The 18077-nt window shown below is 37.4% G+C and overlaps 1 protein-coding gene across 1 annotated transcript in view; it reads right to left on the bottom strand.

The window, feature by feature from the left end:
• The window catches only part of TYR (tyrosinase), a 79188-nt gene that overhangs the window by 25125 nt on the left and 35986 nt on the right, over positions 1 to 18077 (bottom strand). The window contains exon 5 of the mRNA XM_081799008.1: positions 14848 to 14995. Coding sequence (XP_081655134.1) covers positions 14848 to 14995 — 148 coding nt within the window. The remainder of the gene's footprint in view (positions 1 to 14847; positions 14996 to 18077) is intronic.

Raw genomic sequence — 18077 nt, 5'->3', positions numbered from 1 at the left:
TGGGCAGAAGACATGAACAGACACTTCTCTGAAGAAGACATACAAATGTCTAACAGACACATGAAAAAATGTTCATCATCATTAGCCCTCAGGGAAATTCAAATCAAAACCACACTGAGATACCACCTTACACCAGTAAGAAATGGCAAAAATTGACATGGCAAGAAACAAAAATGTTAGAGAGGTTGTGGAGAAAGGGAACCCTCTTACACTGTTGGTGGGAATGCAAGTTGGTATAGCCACTTTGGAAAACAGTGTGGAGGTTCCTCAAAAAATTAAATATAGAGCTACCCTATGATCCATAATTGCACTCCTGGGTATTTACTCCAAAGACACAGATGTAGTGAAAAGAAGGGCCATATGCACCCCAATGTTCATAGCAGGAATGTCCACAATAACCAAACTGTGGAAAGATCCGAGATGCCCTTCAACAGATGAATGGATAAAGAATATGTGGTCCATATATACGATGGAATATTACTCAGCCAACAGAAAGGATGAATACCCAACTTTTACATCAACATGGATGGGACTGGAGGAGATCATGCTAAGTGAAAGAAGTAAAGCAGAGAAAGTCAATTATCATATGGGTTCACTTAATTGTGGAACATAAGGAATAGCATGGAGGACATTGGGAGAAGGAAGGGAAAAATGAAGGCGGCGAAATCGGAGGGAGAGATGAACCATGAGAGACTATGGACTCTGAGAAACAAACTGAGGGTTTTAGAGGGGAGGGGGTGGGGGGATGGGTTAGCCTGGTGATGGGTATTAAGGAGGGCACGTACTGCATGGGGCACTGGGTGTTATACGAAAACAATGAACCGTGGATCACCACATCAAAAACTAATGATGTATTGTATGGTGACTAACATAACATAATAAAATAAAATTAAAAAAAACTAATGATGTAATATATGTCGGCTAATTGAACATAATCATAAAAAAAGAAAAAAATGATAAATATATGTAACTTTCTCCTGATAGATTCTTTTGTATAAGGATCCAGCTACAGAAAACTCTTTCATTATTACTGCCGTTGTGACTTGGATTTAGTAATATGTCTTTCCTGAGTTTCCACAGATTCTCATCCTCACCGTTATTTGTAGATCATTGTGACATTTCATACATGATAATAGTTATCTTGGGCCTTCTTGACTCCAGGCTAGAAATAACATTTATATTGTATACCCTCGGTTTTCTCTGTTCTCTTCTTTGCCAATCCTACATGCAGAAATTTTGTTTTGATATTTCCAGAAACCCTTGTATCATCTAAAGTAACTTAATAAAACAAAGTCATATGATAAAAAGACATTTTATGAATAATTTGACAAATGAAGTTCTCAAGATAGCATTTCCTATGAATGTTTTATACATCAGTTATCATTCTTTTATTAGTTTTTCCTTTGGAAACAAATATGGGATATTTTTCCCTAGAGAATCATCTTTAGGACCAAAGCCATATATCTTTTTTCATAGTTTTCTTTTTAAAGCATTTCAGTGTGCTTCACATTTAATGCTCCCCCCCCCCCCATTTCCTTAGAAAATGTCTCTGAAGTTATAAATTTAGTCATGGATCCCTTATTGTCAAAGAAAAAAAAAAGCCATTCCAAAACACTTTTTCTGAATTCTTTTCAAACAATTTGCTGTCCTATTTTATTTTGTCATCACATTTTAAAAGCTTGGTCTCATTTGACATTTTCAATTTCTATCTTGTTTTCATTCTACTACAGTTTGACTCTCATCATCACCATCTGTTATGAGCTGAATTATACCACCCCTGGCTGCCTTTATAGGTTGAAGTCCTAATCCCAAGCACCTCAGGATGTGATGGTACTTGGAGATAGGGTCTTTAAAGAGGTAGTTAAGTTAAAATGTGATCATTAGTCCTTATCCAGTATGACTGGTGTCCATTCTATAAAAAGAGGAAATGCAAACACAGACATGTAGTGGGGGAAGGCCATATGAAGATACTGGGAGAAGACGGACATGTGCAAGCCAAGGAGAGAGGAACCAACCTTGCCAATACCTTGATCTCAGACTTCTAGCCTCCATAATTGTGGGAAAATAAATTTCTCTTGTGCTATGGTACATGGCAGCCCTAGCAAACTAATCTATCACCCTACAGATCATGTTTCTGATACAATTACAGTGACCTCCTCGTTGGCATGATGATAGAACTGAAAGATAGGGATTTTCACATCAGACTAATGAAATTTTTAAATTTAAAATCTTATTTCCATCAATTAGAAGCTCTGAAATATTTAGTCTTTCTGACCTCAGTTTTCAAGCTTCTAAAAAGGGGATAATAAATACCTACTTTAAGTATTAAGAAAGATAGTGTAAATGGAAATGGCTTGCAGAATATTGAACCGAGATTAATGAAACTTGCATTTTATTTCTTTCCTACTGTCCAATTAGCATGTTTCTTTAATTCAGCAGACCGCTGCTATATTGAATGACATAAGTTAAAGATAATTTATTTAATATTTTTTCTTAAACCTTCCACAAACTCTTCCTCTCCCATCTTTATTCTTTTAGTCAGCTCCTACCTCATTTAGAGCTGATGACCTCCCCTCATATTTCAGTGAGAAAATGGAAGTAATTGAATCAGAAGACCCTAATTTTTCCAACAGCAAGTTTACAAGTACACATGCATCTACATCCTATATTTTATATCCATTCAAGCATAAAGGAAAACCCATCCCTAGTCGTTGTAAAGGCCCACCTCTCCACTGGGCTTTGGACCTCAAATCTCAAGAAGCTTTCTCTGGCAGAATTTCCCTCTCATTAACATGTCTCTTCCTCTGTAGTTTTTCATTTCCACTGGCATACAAACATTCGTCAATGTCCTCTCTCTTTTAAAAGGAATAAGAAGTTTCAATTTCTCCTTTGGTCCCCTATCCCCTTCCCTGCTTCCCATCTCTCTGCTCCTTTTCTCGTCAAAAGCTTTCAAAAGAGTTGTGTAGAACCCACTTACTCTGGCTCCTGATGCTCCTATTCTACTATAACTGTTGCTCTCAGAGACACAACTACCCCCATGTTTTCAGACCTGATAGGTTCTTTCTCTCCCCACTGTATTAATCTCTTAAGAGCACTAGATACATTTTTCACTTCATTTTTTTGCTTACATGGCTTTTGTGACTTATTATCCTTGTTGCTCTCCTCTCTCATTGACCAGTGATTCTCATCCTTCCTTGCTGACTCACCTGTATCCACTCATCCTTTTGATAGGGTTTGCCAGACTGTGGCTTTTCCTCTATTTATTCTGAGAGCCAGGGTGTTCTCCCTGCACTCCACTCACCATATCCAAAAAGGACCCTAATATATCCAAGAGAGAACTCTTGATTCAGTTTTCTTTACTAAATTCATTACTTGCCTTGTCTTTTCTACTTCAGTAATGGCCCCTTTGTCTTCCCTAACGCTCCTAATCCTAAGAGTCATCTTGATTTCACTTTTTTTTCTTTTTAGTATTAGATACATTTATATCATCATCTAGTCCAGTGACACATCCTGTTGGCTTTATCTCTGAAATACATGTGGGCTCAGTCTCATTCATAAAAACTCTGTCATCAACCAACTGGTTGACATCACTATCATCTCTTGTTTGGACTAGTGCAATAGAGCAATTTATGTCCCTATTAAAGTTCTGGCCCCAACAATCCATTTATCACTGTAGTCAGGATAACTTTTGAAAATGTCAATCATCTTAAAATTATTGCACTACCCTGATAAAATCATTTAAAATCTTTCCACTGTTCTTAGGCCTCTGCTGATCTCTGCTGATGTCTTTAACCTCATCTTGTACCAGGTTCCCTATGGATGCAAGATGGTAAACACTATCTTTTGTTTTGCTGGTTTCCCTGAGACAAGCCAAGCTCTTTCCTGCCATGGTCCCTTTGGAATTGTTCTTCTCACTTCCTTAAATATTTTCCCAAAAGAATTTTCTGGCTGACTCCTCACGAGTCCAGTGTCAACTTATAGCTCATTTCCTCAGAGAAGCCAGTCTCTAAATTGGAAATTCTCCAAGTAATTCTTTATAAAATATATATTTTATATCACATTATAGTGCTTAATTGGATTTTGTGTTTATTTCTCTATTTCCTGGTTTATTTGTGTTTTCCCCTTCTAGAATGCAAGCATCTTAATGGCAAGACCTTGTCTGTCTTATAATTGTGCACTAAGAACTTTTGTATACTTTTATAAAAATATATTAATTATCAAAGCTACAACTTCAGATAGCTACTAATATTAGCAGAATTTTATGGCTGAGAAAGGGAAGGCTTAGGGGACAATAAGCAGCTTGCCAGGAATCTTGGAGCTAGATGTAGCAGGCTTGGGATTCAAAATGAGGTATGTCTTTGCTAAAATCTGTGATCTTAATCACATGATTCATTGCCTCCTAGTCTCCTGATTTCCAGCTTTTTGACTTATTTTATAGCCCTGTTCATCCCTTGGACCTAATATTTGGTGCTATTTCAGCCATTCTGACCTTTGGCTCTCTAAATAATTATGGTGAGGACCTTCCTATAGTCACGCTGCTTCTGCCTTCCCTGGTTAAATATCTCCCTGTCATGTTAAAAAATTCCATTCTGTCTCTGAGATCTCCTGCTTGGCACCACAAGACCTTGAAATACTTTTCTCTCTACTTCACAGAAAACTGTGTCCTTGAGCAGGTCACCATCTCTGGTCCCCAGCTTCCTTATTTGTAAAGCGAGGGGTTCGGATTGATCTTGACATTCTCTTTCAGATTTAAAAATTCAGCAAAAATGATGACAACTCATGTTTCTTTATCCTCTTTCATTTAGAATTTTTAAGTTATCAATACTTTAAGCAATTTAATTCCCCTACTACTAAAACAAATTAATCCCACAAAGAGTTGGGAGATGTCCCACATTGTAGGAGGAACATTCTTTAGGTTATTATAGTACATGGCTTCTTCATCAGCTAATAGGGTGCAATTCAATTCCCTTAGATTAATATTTTACTCCACCACAAAATGTTATTGATAGCCCAGCAGATGGCTGCCTGCCTTAGAATTATCATACCACACTTTAGTCTAATAAGTATTTAATGAATGTGTGCTATGTGCCAGGGTCTGTGTTAGGTGCTAGACTCTGTGCTGGATGCTAGAGTGGTCAATACATAGACCCTGTCTTCAAGGAGCTCAAGACTTATTGGGAGAGAGTGAGAAAAACCTCCAATTGGTCTAACCAAAGCCTACTGATATAAGAGCTCAATTGAAAAATAACAGCAACAACAAAATTAGCCATGGGAATATGGGTAAGTATAACTATGATGTTATAGCTGCTCCCTGTTCTAGGGAATTAATTCTCCTGCTTTAGAAAACAAACAGGGAACATTTTGAAAGCTGGCTACAATCCAACAATATGAAAAGATACCAAGAAACAGCCAGGTCCTCCTCTGCCATTCCATCTGATTCCTAGAGCAGACTTAAGACATTTCTCTGGCTTCTGAACTCACCTCCTTTTACAACCCTGGGATTTCTGCCTTTCTGAGCAAGCTTCAGCCTTGCAGTCACCAGCAGGCAAGCAATCTGCTGTCATTCCTAAAGCTCCAGGGACGTGCCTTCTGCCTGGACTATTTCTAGGCTGCCAAGTTGGCAAGGCACTTTATGGGCATGTGGATCAGGGCAGCCTTCTTTGCAGGATGGCCTAGGGGATGCTTGGGGAGTAGAGTGGAGGGGAAGCCTCAGCCCAAATACAGCCAACAAGTCTCTCCAAAAGATGTAATTAATCTGTAGCTGTGTTGTGAGGCAGACTTGCCATCCCTGGAACATTCTGCTTCACGTTGGTACCTAGCTGGGATTCCCATGCACTCAAGAGACAGGCTACAGGATGGGGTGTTATCTATACTGAGGAACACATGGAAAATAAATAACAAAAGCACTGTATGAGCTTTTAAAAGTCCCTTACACTCTATTCCCTTTACAACAGCTAGTCACAGTATAATGTGTTATAGTTTTTAAAGTGTAAACTGATATTCCTATGAGGAAGGCAGTATTATTAATGCCACTTTATAAGAGGAAAATAAGGCTGGGAGAGGTTCGGCAACCTTCCCAAGGTCACACAAGTATCACAAGCCAGGACATGCTCACAGGCCTCTGACTGCAGGTGTCAGGGTTCATCCACTAGAGCACTTCTCTTCCCCACTTATAATCCAGGGACCAGACCACGAGCTCCTAGAGGCTGGGTGCTGGACCACCTTCTCCACCTCCACCATCCTTCGCCCCTGAGTCCCGGGCCTGCCTAGTCAGGCTGATGGAGAGCCCCACCCACCTCAGAGGGGGGTTAAGAATCAGTGAAAACTTAAGCTTCTGGGCACTCTCAATGGGAAACCTCCCCACTCCATTTTCAGCCTTGTCTTTTTTCTCCTTCCCACCCCTGCACCCCGCTGCTCCCCGCCCCCCCACCCCCCGCCAGTTGGAGCTTGCTAAGTATTTCTTTTTTACCAACTTGTTCTTGGAGTCCCCTCCTGCTGCACTAATCCTGCTGCTCTGCTGGTGCTCAAAATAACCACCTCTTTTGGCAGCCCCTGCTCCCCTGTTGAGGGAAGAGAATATTCTTTCTCTCTCTATACACGTCTTCTGCTAACTCTCTTAATTCCTTATGAAGAAGCATATAGTACAGGCTAAGGACACGGGTTCGTATCCTGACAGATGACTTCTCCTCTCTGTGCTTCAGTCTATTCATCCCTCAGCTAAGGATGAAAATGGCCCTTCACTGGTAGGACTGCCCGTCAAGCCACGTGAGGCACTTAGCATTCAGGGCACAGTAAGCCCAGTTAGCTGTGTTCTTAGCATCTTTTTTTTTTTTTTAAAGATTTTATTTATTTATTTGACAGAGAGAGAACACAAGAAGGGGGAGTGGGAGAGGGAGAAGCAGGCTTCCCGCGGAGCAGGGAGCCCGATGCGGGGCTCGACCCCAGGACCCTGAGATCACGACCCCAGCCGAAGGCAGCCACCCAACCGACTGAACCACCCAGGCACCCCCGTGTTCTTATCATCTTACTATGTTTTAACTTTTGTCTCGTTCCTAAAAGTTTTTTGTTTTTTTTTAACCTCATGCTTCTGTGCCTTTCTTATTTTGTTCCCTATGCATCGAATGTTTTTACTACCAAAATTCACAAGTCAAAAATCCAACTCATTCTTCATAAAGCCACCAGTCATAAGAGTATTCCAAACAAGAGACCCAAGTGTTCATTGACTAGCCACCCTGTGCCGGGCTTGGGGCAGGTGCTACAGATCTAAGGGTTGAAGAGGACAGCTCCTAGGGTCCTGACATTTTGGTGCTCTTTTCTGCTCTTTCACATACCCCAGCCTATTAAACCACTCTGACTCAAGACTTTGACATCTTGTTTTGTGTTACTTAGCTATTCACATATCTGGACTGGGTGGCTTTAGGTATTTAGTGACTCCTGCAGCCTAATGGCCTAATACAGCACACGAAACAAAGAGGGTACTTATTGTGGAACTAACAGATGAATGCATGCATGCATGCATGCAGAGGTGTGCTTGCTTTTGCCCATGTGAGTCCTTCTTCAGTGATTAGGTGTCAAGGAAAGGGAAGTATTTCCAAAGCTCCTTTTCTCTGGCTCTGACATTTATCCACATACACCACCCAGCAGGTACCCATGTTCCTCTTCCTTCCGGAGAAAACTATAAGCATAAAAACTCCGACTTCCATTGCTTACACATTGGCTTTGCTTGATGGGTGTTGTAGTGTTAGATTGGTTTAAAGTCTCAAATTCCTCTATTTTTAGCCAGATTTATGCCCCAAATCTGGTCTTCTTAGAGAAAAAGAAGAAATAACACCCCAACCTATTCTTTCTTTTAGGGTAATCACTCAACCTTCTCTTTTTGCCAGGAAGTTGTTTTTTTGTTTTTTGTTTTTAACAAACCTGAGAACAGCTAGAGTCCCTTGTGAGACCTTATTCTGAATGGCAGAGGAAAAAAGTGTAACTATGCATTGGACTTATTTGTCAGTTACCTATTAATCATAACTAAAAAACAGGATTAAACTGTCACTAAGAAACCTGTGAAAGCCCTGTAATTGTGCTAATGCATTCTATTGTCATTTCTTAAAAAAAAATATCCAGAATATTATAGAATCCAGAAAGGACCTTGGAGCTTTTATAGCAATCCATTCTTTTTTACAGATAAGAATACCACAGAACAAGAAAGTAAACACACTGATGCCACAAACAAAAGAATGAATAAAAAAGGCAATATAAAAACAATTAACTTCTTAAGTGACAAACATACCATTAAAACTTAAAAGATAATTTTAAAATGCAGAAAATATTGGTAATGTTTATGATAAAAGGGCCTCCTTTTAAAAATATTATGAAGAGCCTATACACTTTAGTAGTAAAAAGGCAAAAAAAAAAAATATATATATATATATATATATAAAATAGCAACAAATGTCAACAGATTTTAGAAAAAAAATCTATAATATGTACAGGAAATAGAGAAATTCAAATAGATATTTTTCTACTTTTCAGAGTAGCAGAGGTTAATAAGGCTGATGACCTCTCTCTCATGCAGGTGAAGGTACAGGGTGAAGGAAATACTTTCATTCTCTACTTGTGGTAATGTAGTTGGCACAATCATTTTTGAAAGGTAATTTAGGAATACCTACAAATTTTAAATGTATTTAACCTCTCACCTTTCAATTCCAATGTTAAGAATTTGTTCTTTAGCTATACTCACAATGTTCAAAATTATATATATGGTATATGTATATACATATATGTATATACACACATTGTCTAGCAAAAAAAAAAAAAAAGAGAGCGAGAAACAATCAAAATGCCTGTTAAAAAGTGATTACTAAATTAAAGTGCATCCATATAATGGAATTTTTTTTACACATTTATTGATTCATTTAAAGAGAGCAATGATGAACACATAGCATGTTAATGGTATCTTAATATTATAATGAAATTAGTGTTGACCTTGTGGAGCCCTTAAGCTCTGTCTTAAAGTGTCAGTTTGTTCCATAATATGAAGGAGCTAATAAAAGACAAAATTTGGAAAGTAAATTTTATTTGACCTGATTTAAAATACCTAAGTTTGAAAAAGTTACAAAATTTGTTAAAAATCTTAGCAAAATGTTTTCAATTTTGATGGCTTTACTTCCTTAGTTTTTTGCTTATTGCCTTTGCCTACAATATGAAGGATTATGCTTTACTTTCTGGATAGCAGAGATTCTGTGTCTAACCAGAATAATTTCCTATACTTTATGTTGACTTTATTATATTCCTGATTATTTAAGAAAGAAAATCAGGAGGCGCCCGGGTGGCTCAGTCAGTTAAGCATCTGCCTTTGGCTCAGGTCATGATCCCAGCTTCCTGGGATCGAGCTCTGCGTCTGGCTTCGTGCTCAGTGGAGAGCCTGCTTCTCCCTCTCCCTCTGCCTGCCTGCCTGCCTACTTGTGATCTCTCTCTCTTTCTCTCTGTCAAATAAATAAATAAAATCTTAAAAAAAATTAAAAAAAAAAGAAATAAGAACAAAGGTTTCTCTTTCCTCACTTGTAAAAGAACTAAGATTCTTTATAATCATGTTACCTTCTTTTTTTTATTTTAAAATGTTTTATTGACAATTTGATTAAATATATAACCAAATATTGTTTTTCAGGCACCTATAATCCCATCTTAATCAAGTGTTCAGTTCTCCTCTGATAACTTCTTTAATTTCCGTCTTGCCCACATCAGATCCTAAATATAGAAAAAGTTAAATAAATCTTTTAGAATATCTTTTACACCTAAAACTCTCTGTGATTTCTTAGAGGGCTCCTGGAAAAACCACAAAACTTTGTTCTTTCATCTTATGAAAAGAGAGAGAGAGATAAGTAGGTTTATTTCTTAGTTACAATTGTTGAGTTACATGGGAAGAGTTCTCAAAGAGGAAGAGATACTCAGCCTTCCTTAGGTTAAATTTGTATAAGTAAATGACATTAATATCCATTATTATTAATATTCATATTAATGTTAATAATAAGTAAATTACTATTAATTTTCTCTTAGAAACTGTATGCTTTATGGGAAGTTCCTAAGATTCATCAATGCCCTGACTGTCCATGATACCTTTCTATTTATGAGTCCTAATGGTGCTTTGCCTGATATTAAACAGCAAGAGAATGGTGTCATGTCATAATTTCAGTTATTTAAAATGTTAACTAGCCCATAGCCTTCTCCTTTTTTTCAGAGAAGTTTTGGGTTCACAACAAAATTGAGAGGAAGGTACAGAGATTTCCCATCTACCTTCTGCCCTGACACATGCATCACCTCCTCCATGAGCAACATCCCTCCCCAGAATGATACATTTAGTACAACTGATGACCCTACAATGGCACATCATTACCTCCCAGAGTCCATAGTTTACATATGGGTTTACTCTTGGTGGTATACATTCTTCAGGTTTAGAAAATTATATAACAACCTATATCCATCATTATAATATCATAGAGTGTATTTTCAGTGCCTTAAAACTCCTCTGTGCTTTGCCTATTCATCTGCCCCTGTTCTCACCTCTGACAACCACTGATCATTTTATAGTCTCCATAGTTTTGCCTTTTCCAGAACATCATAGAGTTGGAATTCTACAATATGTAACCTCTTCAGATTGGTTTATTTTACTTAATAACATATATTTAAGTTTCTTCCATTTTTTTATGGCTTAATAGCTCATTTCTTTTTATCTCTGAACAATCCACTGTCTGGATGTAGCACAGTTTATTTATCCATTCACCTACTGAAGAACATTTTGGTTACCTCCATGTTTTGGCAATTATGAATAAGGTTGCTGTAAGCTTCCATGTGCAGATATTTGTGTGGGCATATGTTTTCAGCTCCTCTGGGTAAATACCAAGAAGCGTAATTGCTGGATCATATGGTAAGAGTAGGTTTAGTTTTGTAGAAAGCTGCCAAACTATCTTCCAAAGTGGTCATATCATTTTGCATTTCCACCAGCAACGATTGAGAGCTCCTGTCCCACTCTATCCTCACCAGTATTTGGTGGTGTCAGTGTTCCAAATTTGGGCCATCCTAATAGGTGTATATATTGTTGTTTTAATTTGCATTTCCCTGATGACATGATGTGGAGTATCTTTTCATGTGCTTACTTGCCATTGTATATCTTCTCTGGTGAGGTATCTAATAAGGACTTTGACTCACTTTTTAATTGGATTCATTTTCTTCTTGTTGAATGTTAAGAGTTCTTTTTATATTTTGGATTAAGTCCTTTATCAGGTATGTGTTTTACAATCATTTTCTCCCAGTCTGTGGCTTATCTTCTCATTCTCTTGATAGATGATGAAATTCTATAAAGCTTTCAAAAGGAAAGTAGATCTACATGTACAGATGTGGAAATATATCTGAGATTATTAAGTAGGAAAAAAGTACAGAATTATGTGCAAATACAATTCTTCAGTGTATATTGGAATGGTGGAGTAAGGCTTCTCTTGTTAATTTGTTCCTTTCTCTACTTTTCTGAATTTCCAAATTGCAGACTGGATTTGTAGCATTTGCCAATTTCATGGTATAAATACTCCCACCATGGCTAATTTCAAACTATATTTTGAGGTCACTAAAGCAAAGTGGGGAAAAGATGTCCATATTAGATCTTGCTAGCCACTGCGGGCTGGCTCCAGCACACTCTGGATGGGAGAGATGATTACAGATAGGCATGCTCTGGATAGACTTCATGGAGGAGGTGAAAATTGAAACTAGTCTTAAAGATTGTATAAAAATTAGATAACTAAAGGAAAATATGTTTCAGGTTTGGAGACTAGTATAAGCAATGCACAGAGGCAGGAAGGAATGTGGAATATGTAGGCAAATATATTCAGCATCTAGTGGGTACTCAATAAATATATTTGTGAATAGTTGAATGGCAGTGAATCAGCCATCTGAATGAGAAGAGACTTGAGAGGTATTCCAAGTGGTAATCCACGGGTCTCTATCCTTCATCATGGTGTTTTTTCCTCCCTCTCCATCCCCAGAATCTTCATCAGCTTGGCTCTGTGGGCTGAGTGAGAAACTACTTGGCCATTTGTTTATTATTTTTCAGTTATTTTAATAACCATACTGATATCTAATAGTAAGATAGGATTAGCAGAGAATTCTAAGAGGGTAGAAAATTTTAATTTTCTAGAGGGGAGGGAGTGGGGGGATGGGGGTAGGGGGATGGGTTAGTCTGGTGATGGGTATTAAAGAGGGTGTATACTGAATGGAGCACTGGGTGTTATACGCAAACAATGAATCATGGAACACTACATCAAAAACTATTGATGTAATGTATGGTGATTAACATAACATAATAAAATAAAATAAAATAATAAATAAACATGACATGATAGTTGTCTTTAAATATTTTTAAAGGGCTGTCATGTGGAAGAGGGATTAGAATTTTTTTTTTTTGCCCTTGTCTTTGCGAAAGGGAAGAAATTAAAAGGAGGAAAATTTCAGCTCAGTACGAAAAATAACTTTCTACTAAAATGGACTTTCTGAATGCCATCTTTAGAGGTATCTACTCAGAAATTGAGCAGAATCCTCTCTAGGATCTTGTGGCGCATTCCTGTTTATATGCACCTCCCAACTTTGAACTATCCAGATTGCAGTATCCATGAAGGCCAAATCCATATGCTATGTTTTCTTTTTTTGACCAGTAGAAGTGGTCCAGTGCCCTGAACAGGGTAGGACCTTAATAAACATTTATTGAATATATGAATGTTGAATTTACCTTTTATATATTTCAGCAGGAAACGAAAGGTTGTGTCTGCAATGCAGAGTTAAAGTAAACATTTGTACCAATTCAGATTTATTCTTTATTTAAAATACAATTGTTGAGCTAAAAATTAACAACAACAACAACAAAAAAAAGAGTGGCCGAGCGGCCTAAAAGCCACGTATCTGCGTAATGGATCTATCTCTGTTAAACAAACATGCCTCGAGACACTGATTTCAAGTATAGTATTTTCTATGAAGACAGATACAGGCAAGCGAGCTAAAGATCAACTTTTTTTTCTCTCTTCTGGCATATAAATATGGAATTCTGTGGTTTGGGCGGGGGTCAGCAAACTTTTTCTATAAAAGGCCAGCAACTAAATCTTTCCCACTTCGTGGGCCATATGGCCTCAGTCACAACTACTGGGCTTGGCCTTTATAGAGTGAAAGCAGCCGCAGATAAGACATCAATGAATGACTGTGGCTGGCTTCCAATCCTTATTTACAAATAAGGCAGGAGACAGATTGGGCCTATAAGCCATAGTGTGCTGATTTCTTGCTTAGAGCATCAAGGTGTCTAGAAAATCTAGAATTCTTTAAAGTTCATGGGACACTAAAGATCAAAAAATGCCAAGAGTTAGCAAGGACAATAGGATGTAAAAATGACTTCATAAAAAGAGCTCAATCTATCTTTTCTGGTAAAATGTTTTTCCAAACCTCCTGCTCCCTCCTTTCTATACGGGTATAGGTACTTATGATGTCATGTTAATATCATAATTTTGGTGCTTATACACTTTCTTAAAAACTGATTACTGAATGAAACTTGACTTGGGCTGTTACTTAATTCCTATAAAATTAGAGCTGTCCTGCACAATAACAATCTGCCTAATAATCTTCTAGGCTCACAGTCACTTTTTTATCTGATGTCATGTCCATGTTCCTACGGAAATGAATGAGTTAGAAATGGTGATAATTTGAGTAAAACACTTATTTTCAGTGTCAATTTCTTTATTTTTAAAACAGAAAAAATAGAACTTGTTGTATTTACCACAGAGAAGGAAAGTATTATCTTAATGGCAAGTATAAATCTGTGCCTTTTATTCAATGGAGAAAATTACCTAAGAGAGGACCAAAAAAAAAAAAAAAAAAGTCTTACAATCACCAGTCATGATTCAATGCTTTACCTTCTCCTCTCTTCTTGAAGAATTCCAGAAACAGACAGCTGACCTTCCTCCAAGTACTTTCTCTTCTGCTATCATCACCTATGATTAAGTCTAAATCCTTTATGGATAAGGCATTGCACATGTAACAAAGAGGAAGAGAGATAATAAGGGTGAAAAAGGCTCCAGGAGAATTAAGTCACTTTAAACAAGATGGTTGGGCCATAGTGCATCATGTCTGGAGAGCTAATCATATAACGCTCAGACCGATGGTTGAGATCAAAGACCATATCTGCTTCTATGTGAGGGTCTGAGATTGGAAAAGAAGAAATAATAATAACATTGGCAGAGAGAAAGAAAATGTTTTGAAGAGAGATGTAGCAGATTTGTGTCCTGCCCAGATGTCCTTAGATCCTTTGTGCCAGCTCTGTGCACCCACCTCTCTGATTCTACATGCTTGATTCCCAGCCACAGGGCCCTGCCACATTCAGAAGACTGCCCTTGGGCACTGGAGCACCACACAGCTGGTCTGGAATGGACTAGTACCTGGGAGCTTTATAGCTCCTACCTCAGGGCAACCTGTAACCAATGACTATTTGATATGTTAATACAAAAACTCAGTTCCCTTGTTTTAAGGCAAAACAAACTGAGGTGTAATTCACACTCTGCCAAAATCTGGCTGAGTCTGGGACTTCAGCTGAAATCATACTCTTATTTGGCTTTTTTCCCCTTCTTACTATGCTTTACCCATTCTCTTACTGGTTTCTCTTTAATAAAACACTTAAAACATTTGCATCCAAATCCTTAGTTTCGGGTCTGTTTCCGGAAGTACCTGATCTGAGACAATAGACTGTACCATAATTTCTTAGCTTTTATGTAATAAAGTCCCACTACATTTAACACCAATAAGCACATAATTTATGAAAAAGTGTCAACCAACCTGTCAACGAATGCATGGTGAAGAAGAAAAATGGGGTCGTTGGCAGACCCCTGTACCTGAGACATTGTCCCATTCATATAGATGTGCAGGGCGTTGTGCATACTGCTTTGAGAGGCATCTGCTATCCCAGTAAGTGGACTAGCAAATCCTGTTGGCAACAAGAAGATCGGAAAGGAAAAATCAGTTTGCACCGATAACTGAAAATCTCAATGATTATCTCATTTGGTTTGCAACTACACTCGAGCACTTAACTCCAAGTAATAAAAATCTATAATAAAATTCATTCCCTGTGGGGATTCCTTACATTTTGGATGCCCACTGAGTATTTAAGAAATCTTGGTGGAATTGAAAGCTGTTAATCTGGGTACAGTGGACAGATTAACCAGATGGAATAGGTAGAGCCAATCGTATTCCCTCCTGTTGCTTCTGCCTATTATTTCTCCATTGGATACTGCAAAGGAATAAGACCTTTTTATACTAATCAGCATGGTCGCTCTCCCTTCAGTCTTTAATGGCACTTAGAGCAGATCTCTCCAGCCAGTTACATGTCTCCTTGTTTCCCAGTTCTGGTGGTAGCTTTTAATTTTGGTTTCTAGTTCCAAAGAAAACAGAAAATTTGTGACCTTCCCTATCACAGCCTGGAGAACATCAGGTCAGAATGTGTTTGAGTTTGCAAACCATTTATTTCAAAATTAATCAGAACTCCATTAAATGGTTCCTTTCATTGCATCAGGAATACTAATAGTGGGAGAATAATGATAATACAAGCTATTATTTTCTGAATATTAATTGTGCTAAACGCTTTTGGTGACATATGTCCTCCAACCTTTTCAGCAACGCTGTCAATTAAAAATTATTTATCTCCACTGGAAAGAAGAGAAAAAGAGAAAACTGAGGCTCAGAGAAGTTGAAGTCCCCTAGGCAACACAGGGAGTTGGTAGAGTTGGAATTTTAACTTTGATCAACTAAGCTTCAATACCTGAGCTCTGGCTATTTTGCATTCTCTTTCACACAGTCCCTGGGAAGAGGAAGAGGAAGATAGCATTTCAGAGTTCATTCAGGCAAAACATAAAACATAAATAGAACTCAGATTCAGAACCAGAGAAAGAAGTCCATTTAGCAAACCTAGTTGGGGGAATATGGCCAAAGGCATATTATTAAATTTCAGAATTTAGAAATATCATACAGAAACTGGAAGATAATAATAATAAAGGTAGGATACACACAGTGAAGGCACTATGATTTGGGCAGGGGAGGTCTAGCTAATTTTATGCAACTAGGATTATTTTGTTGTCAACCTGTTCATTTTTAAAGGTGCAGCTCTTGACTTCCACATTCGATGCTTTGTGCCCTTCCACCATTGTGGCTCAGTATTCCTGCCCCTCAGTTTGTGATTTTTTCCCCCTCTCCTTTTGAGCTTTTTGTGCTTATTCTAGGAGATCATGCTAAGCCTGGCTCCTACTGGGAGCTTAGCCTAAGAACATGCACTTCTCTCCCCTCTCGTCTATGAAACTTTTGTGATTATATACATAAGGCCTTTATGATATGCAGGGATTTTTCTAAGAGCTTGACATGATTAATTTCATATACCCTTCAGAGTGATCCTACAAATTAGGTACCTTTATCATCTCCATTATATCAGTTTGAAAAAAGGGGCTTAGAGAAGTCAAGTAACTTGTGTAAGATTTAGAAACAAATAAGAGAAATTAAGGTTGGGACACAAGCTTGTTTTCTTCTAGAGCTCAGGCTCTTGAATGCAATGGTTTACTGCCTTTCCTATGTAGCAATAAATCCTGCATCATGGGAGACAAACTTCTGTACAGCAATGGTCTTTAAGCTTTTACCCTTGATAGCACCAAATGAAAGTTTTAAGACCACATTTTATATGTGCTCTCACATATTGTTAAGTAGATCCAGATTATTTTAATCCTAACTGTAAATACTTTCAGAGGATATAACTTCAGATATATTGCAAATAGTATAAATGTAAAACTAAAAATTTAATACCACTTTTTAAAAATGTATCCACCTCATACATGATCATCCATATCAAAAATACTTAACTCTATTATCATCTGAAATTTTATGAGGTTTTCTTTTTTGACTTCACCTCATATTTGTATTCTACTTTCCCAGAGAAACATACCTAAATATTATACAAGTTATGCTTGATTAAAAAAAATTTTCTGCAGTGAAAATAGGTATAAAATTTAAAATTACTTTTCAAAAATTTCATGGAAACATTAATCTAATCTGGGTTAATTTATCACTAAATATTTTAGCCATAAACAACTTATCAAAATCACACAAATATATTAAAACATTTTATAAAATATTAAATATAAAAAAGTAAAATTTTACTGAAAGTTTATTTCTTAATAATATTTGTGAAAGATTGTTAATTAAAAATTAATGTCCAGGATTAATATTATTTATTGCTGCAAAGGGATAAAGTTTAACATAAATCTTATTCTAAATATCAAAAACTAAATCTGGGTCCTGAGAAAACTTTGTTCTCAAAAATAACCACGTGGAATAAAAGATTTTTCATAGTAATCTCAATTATTTGAACTCTCTTTTAGTTACATGCCAAAAATGACTCACTGATCCAGCATCAAAATAATGTGTTTCATCAGCTGACAACTCAGTCAAGAATTCTTTAATGAAAGCAATCTTATATATTACTAATTTATTTACAAACCTCATGACTTGCAAGTTATTCACCATCTAGTCATTAAAGTCATGCCCTTTCACAACACTGGCACCAATATTTTGAATGCTCCACTTGTTTGGCACCCTCTCAGTTTTTACCCCTTCAGAGAATGTGCTCTGTTGAGAATGGATTTGGGATATGTGAGAGGAAGGCTTTTCTCCTGAAATGTAGAAGAAAAGTATTGGGGAAGGGGCAGAGGAAAAGGAGAACCTTCAGGAACTTTCCCATTCAAGATTCATTTTAGAAAAATATAATTGGGGGGCGCCTGGGTGGCTCATTCGGTTAAGCGTCTGCCTTTGGCTCAGGTCATGATCCCGGGGTCCTGGGATGAAATCCAACATCGGGCTCCCTGCTCAGTGGGGAGCCTGCTTTTCCCTCTCCCTCTCCCCCTGCTTGTGTGCGCTTGCTCTCTCTGTCAAATAAATAAATTAAAAAAAAAAAAAAAAGAAAAATATACTTGGGAGGAGGACCTGGAAATAAATTTCCTTGACATATTCTGTACCAGGTATCCTGTAGA

This window comes from Leptonychotes weddellii, chromosome 11 (genome assembly GCF_054177405.1).
Source record: "Leptonychotes weddellii isolate Sample4059 chromosome 11, ASM5417740v2, whole genome shotgun sequence".
Lineage (NCBI taxonomy): Eukaryota > Metazoa > Chordata > Mammalia > Carnivora > Phocidae > Leptonychotes > Leptonychotes weddellii.
This window is presented reverse-complemented; position numbering and strand designations above follow the sequence as displayed.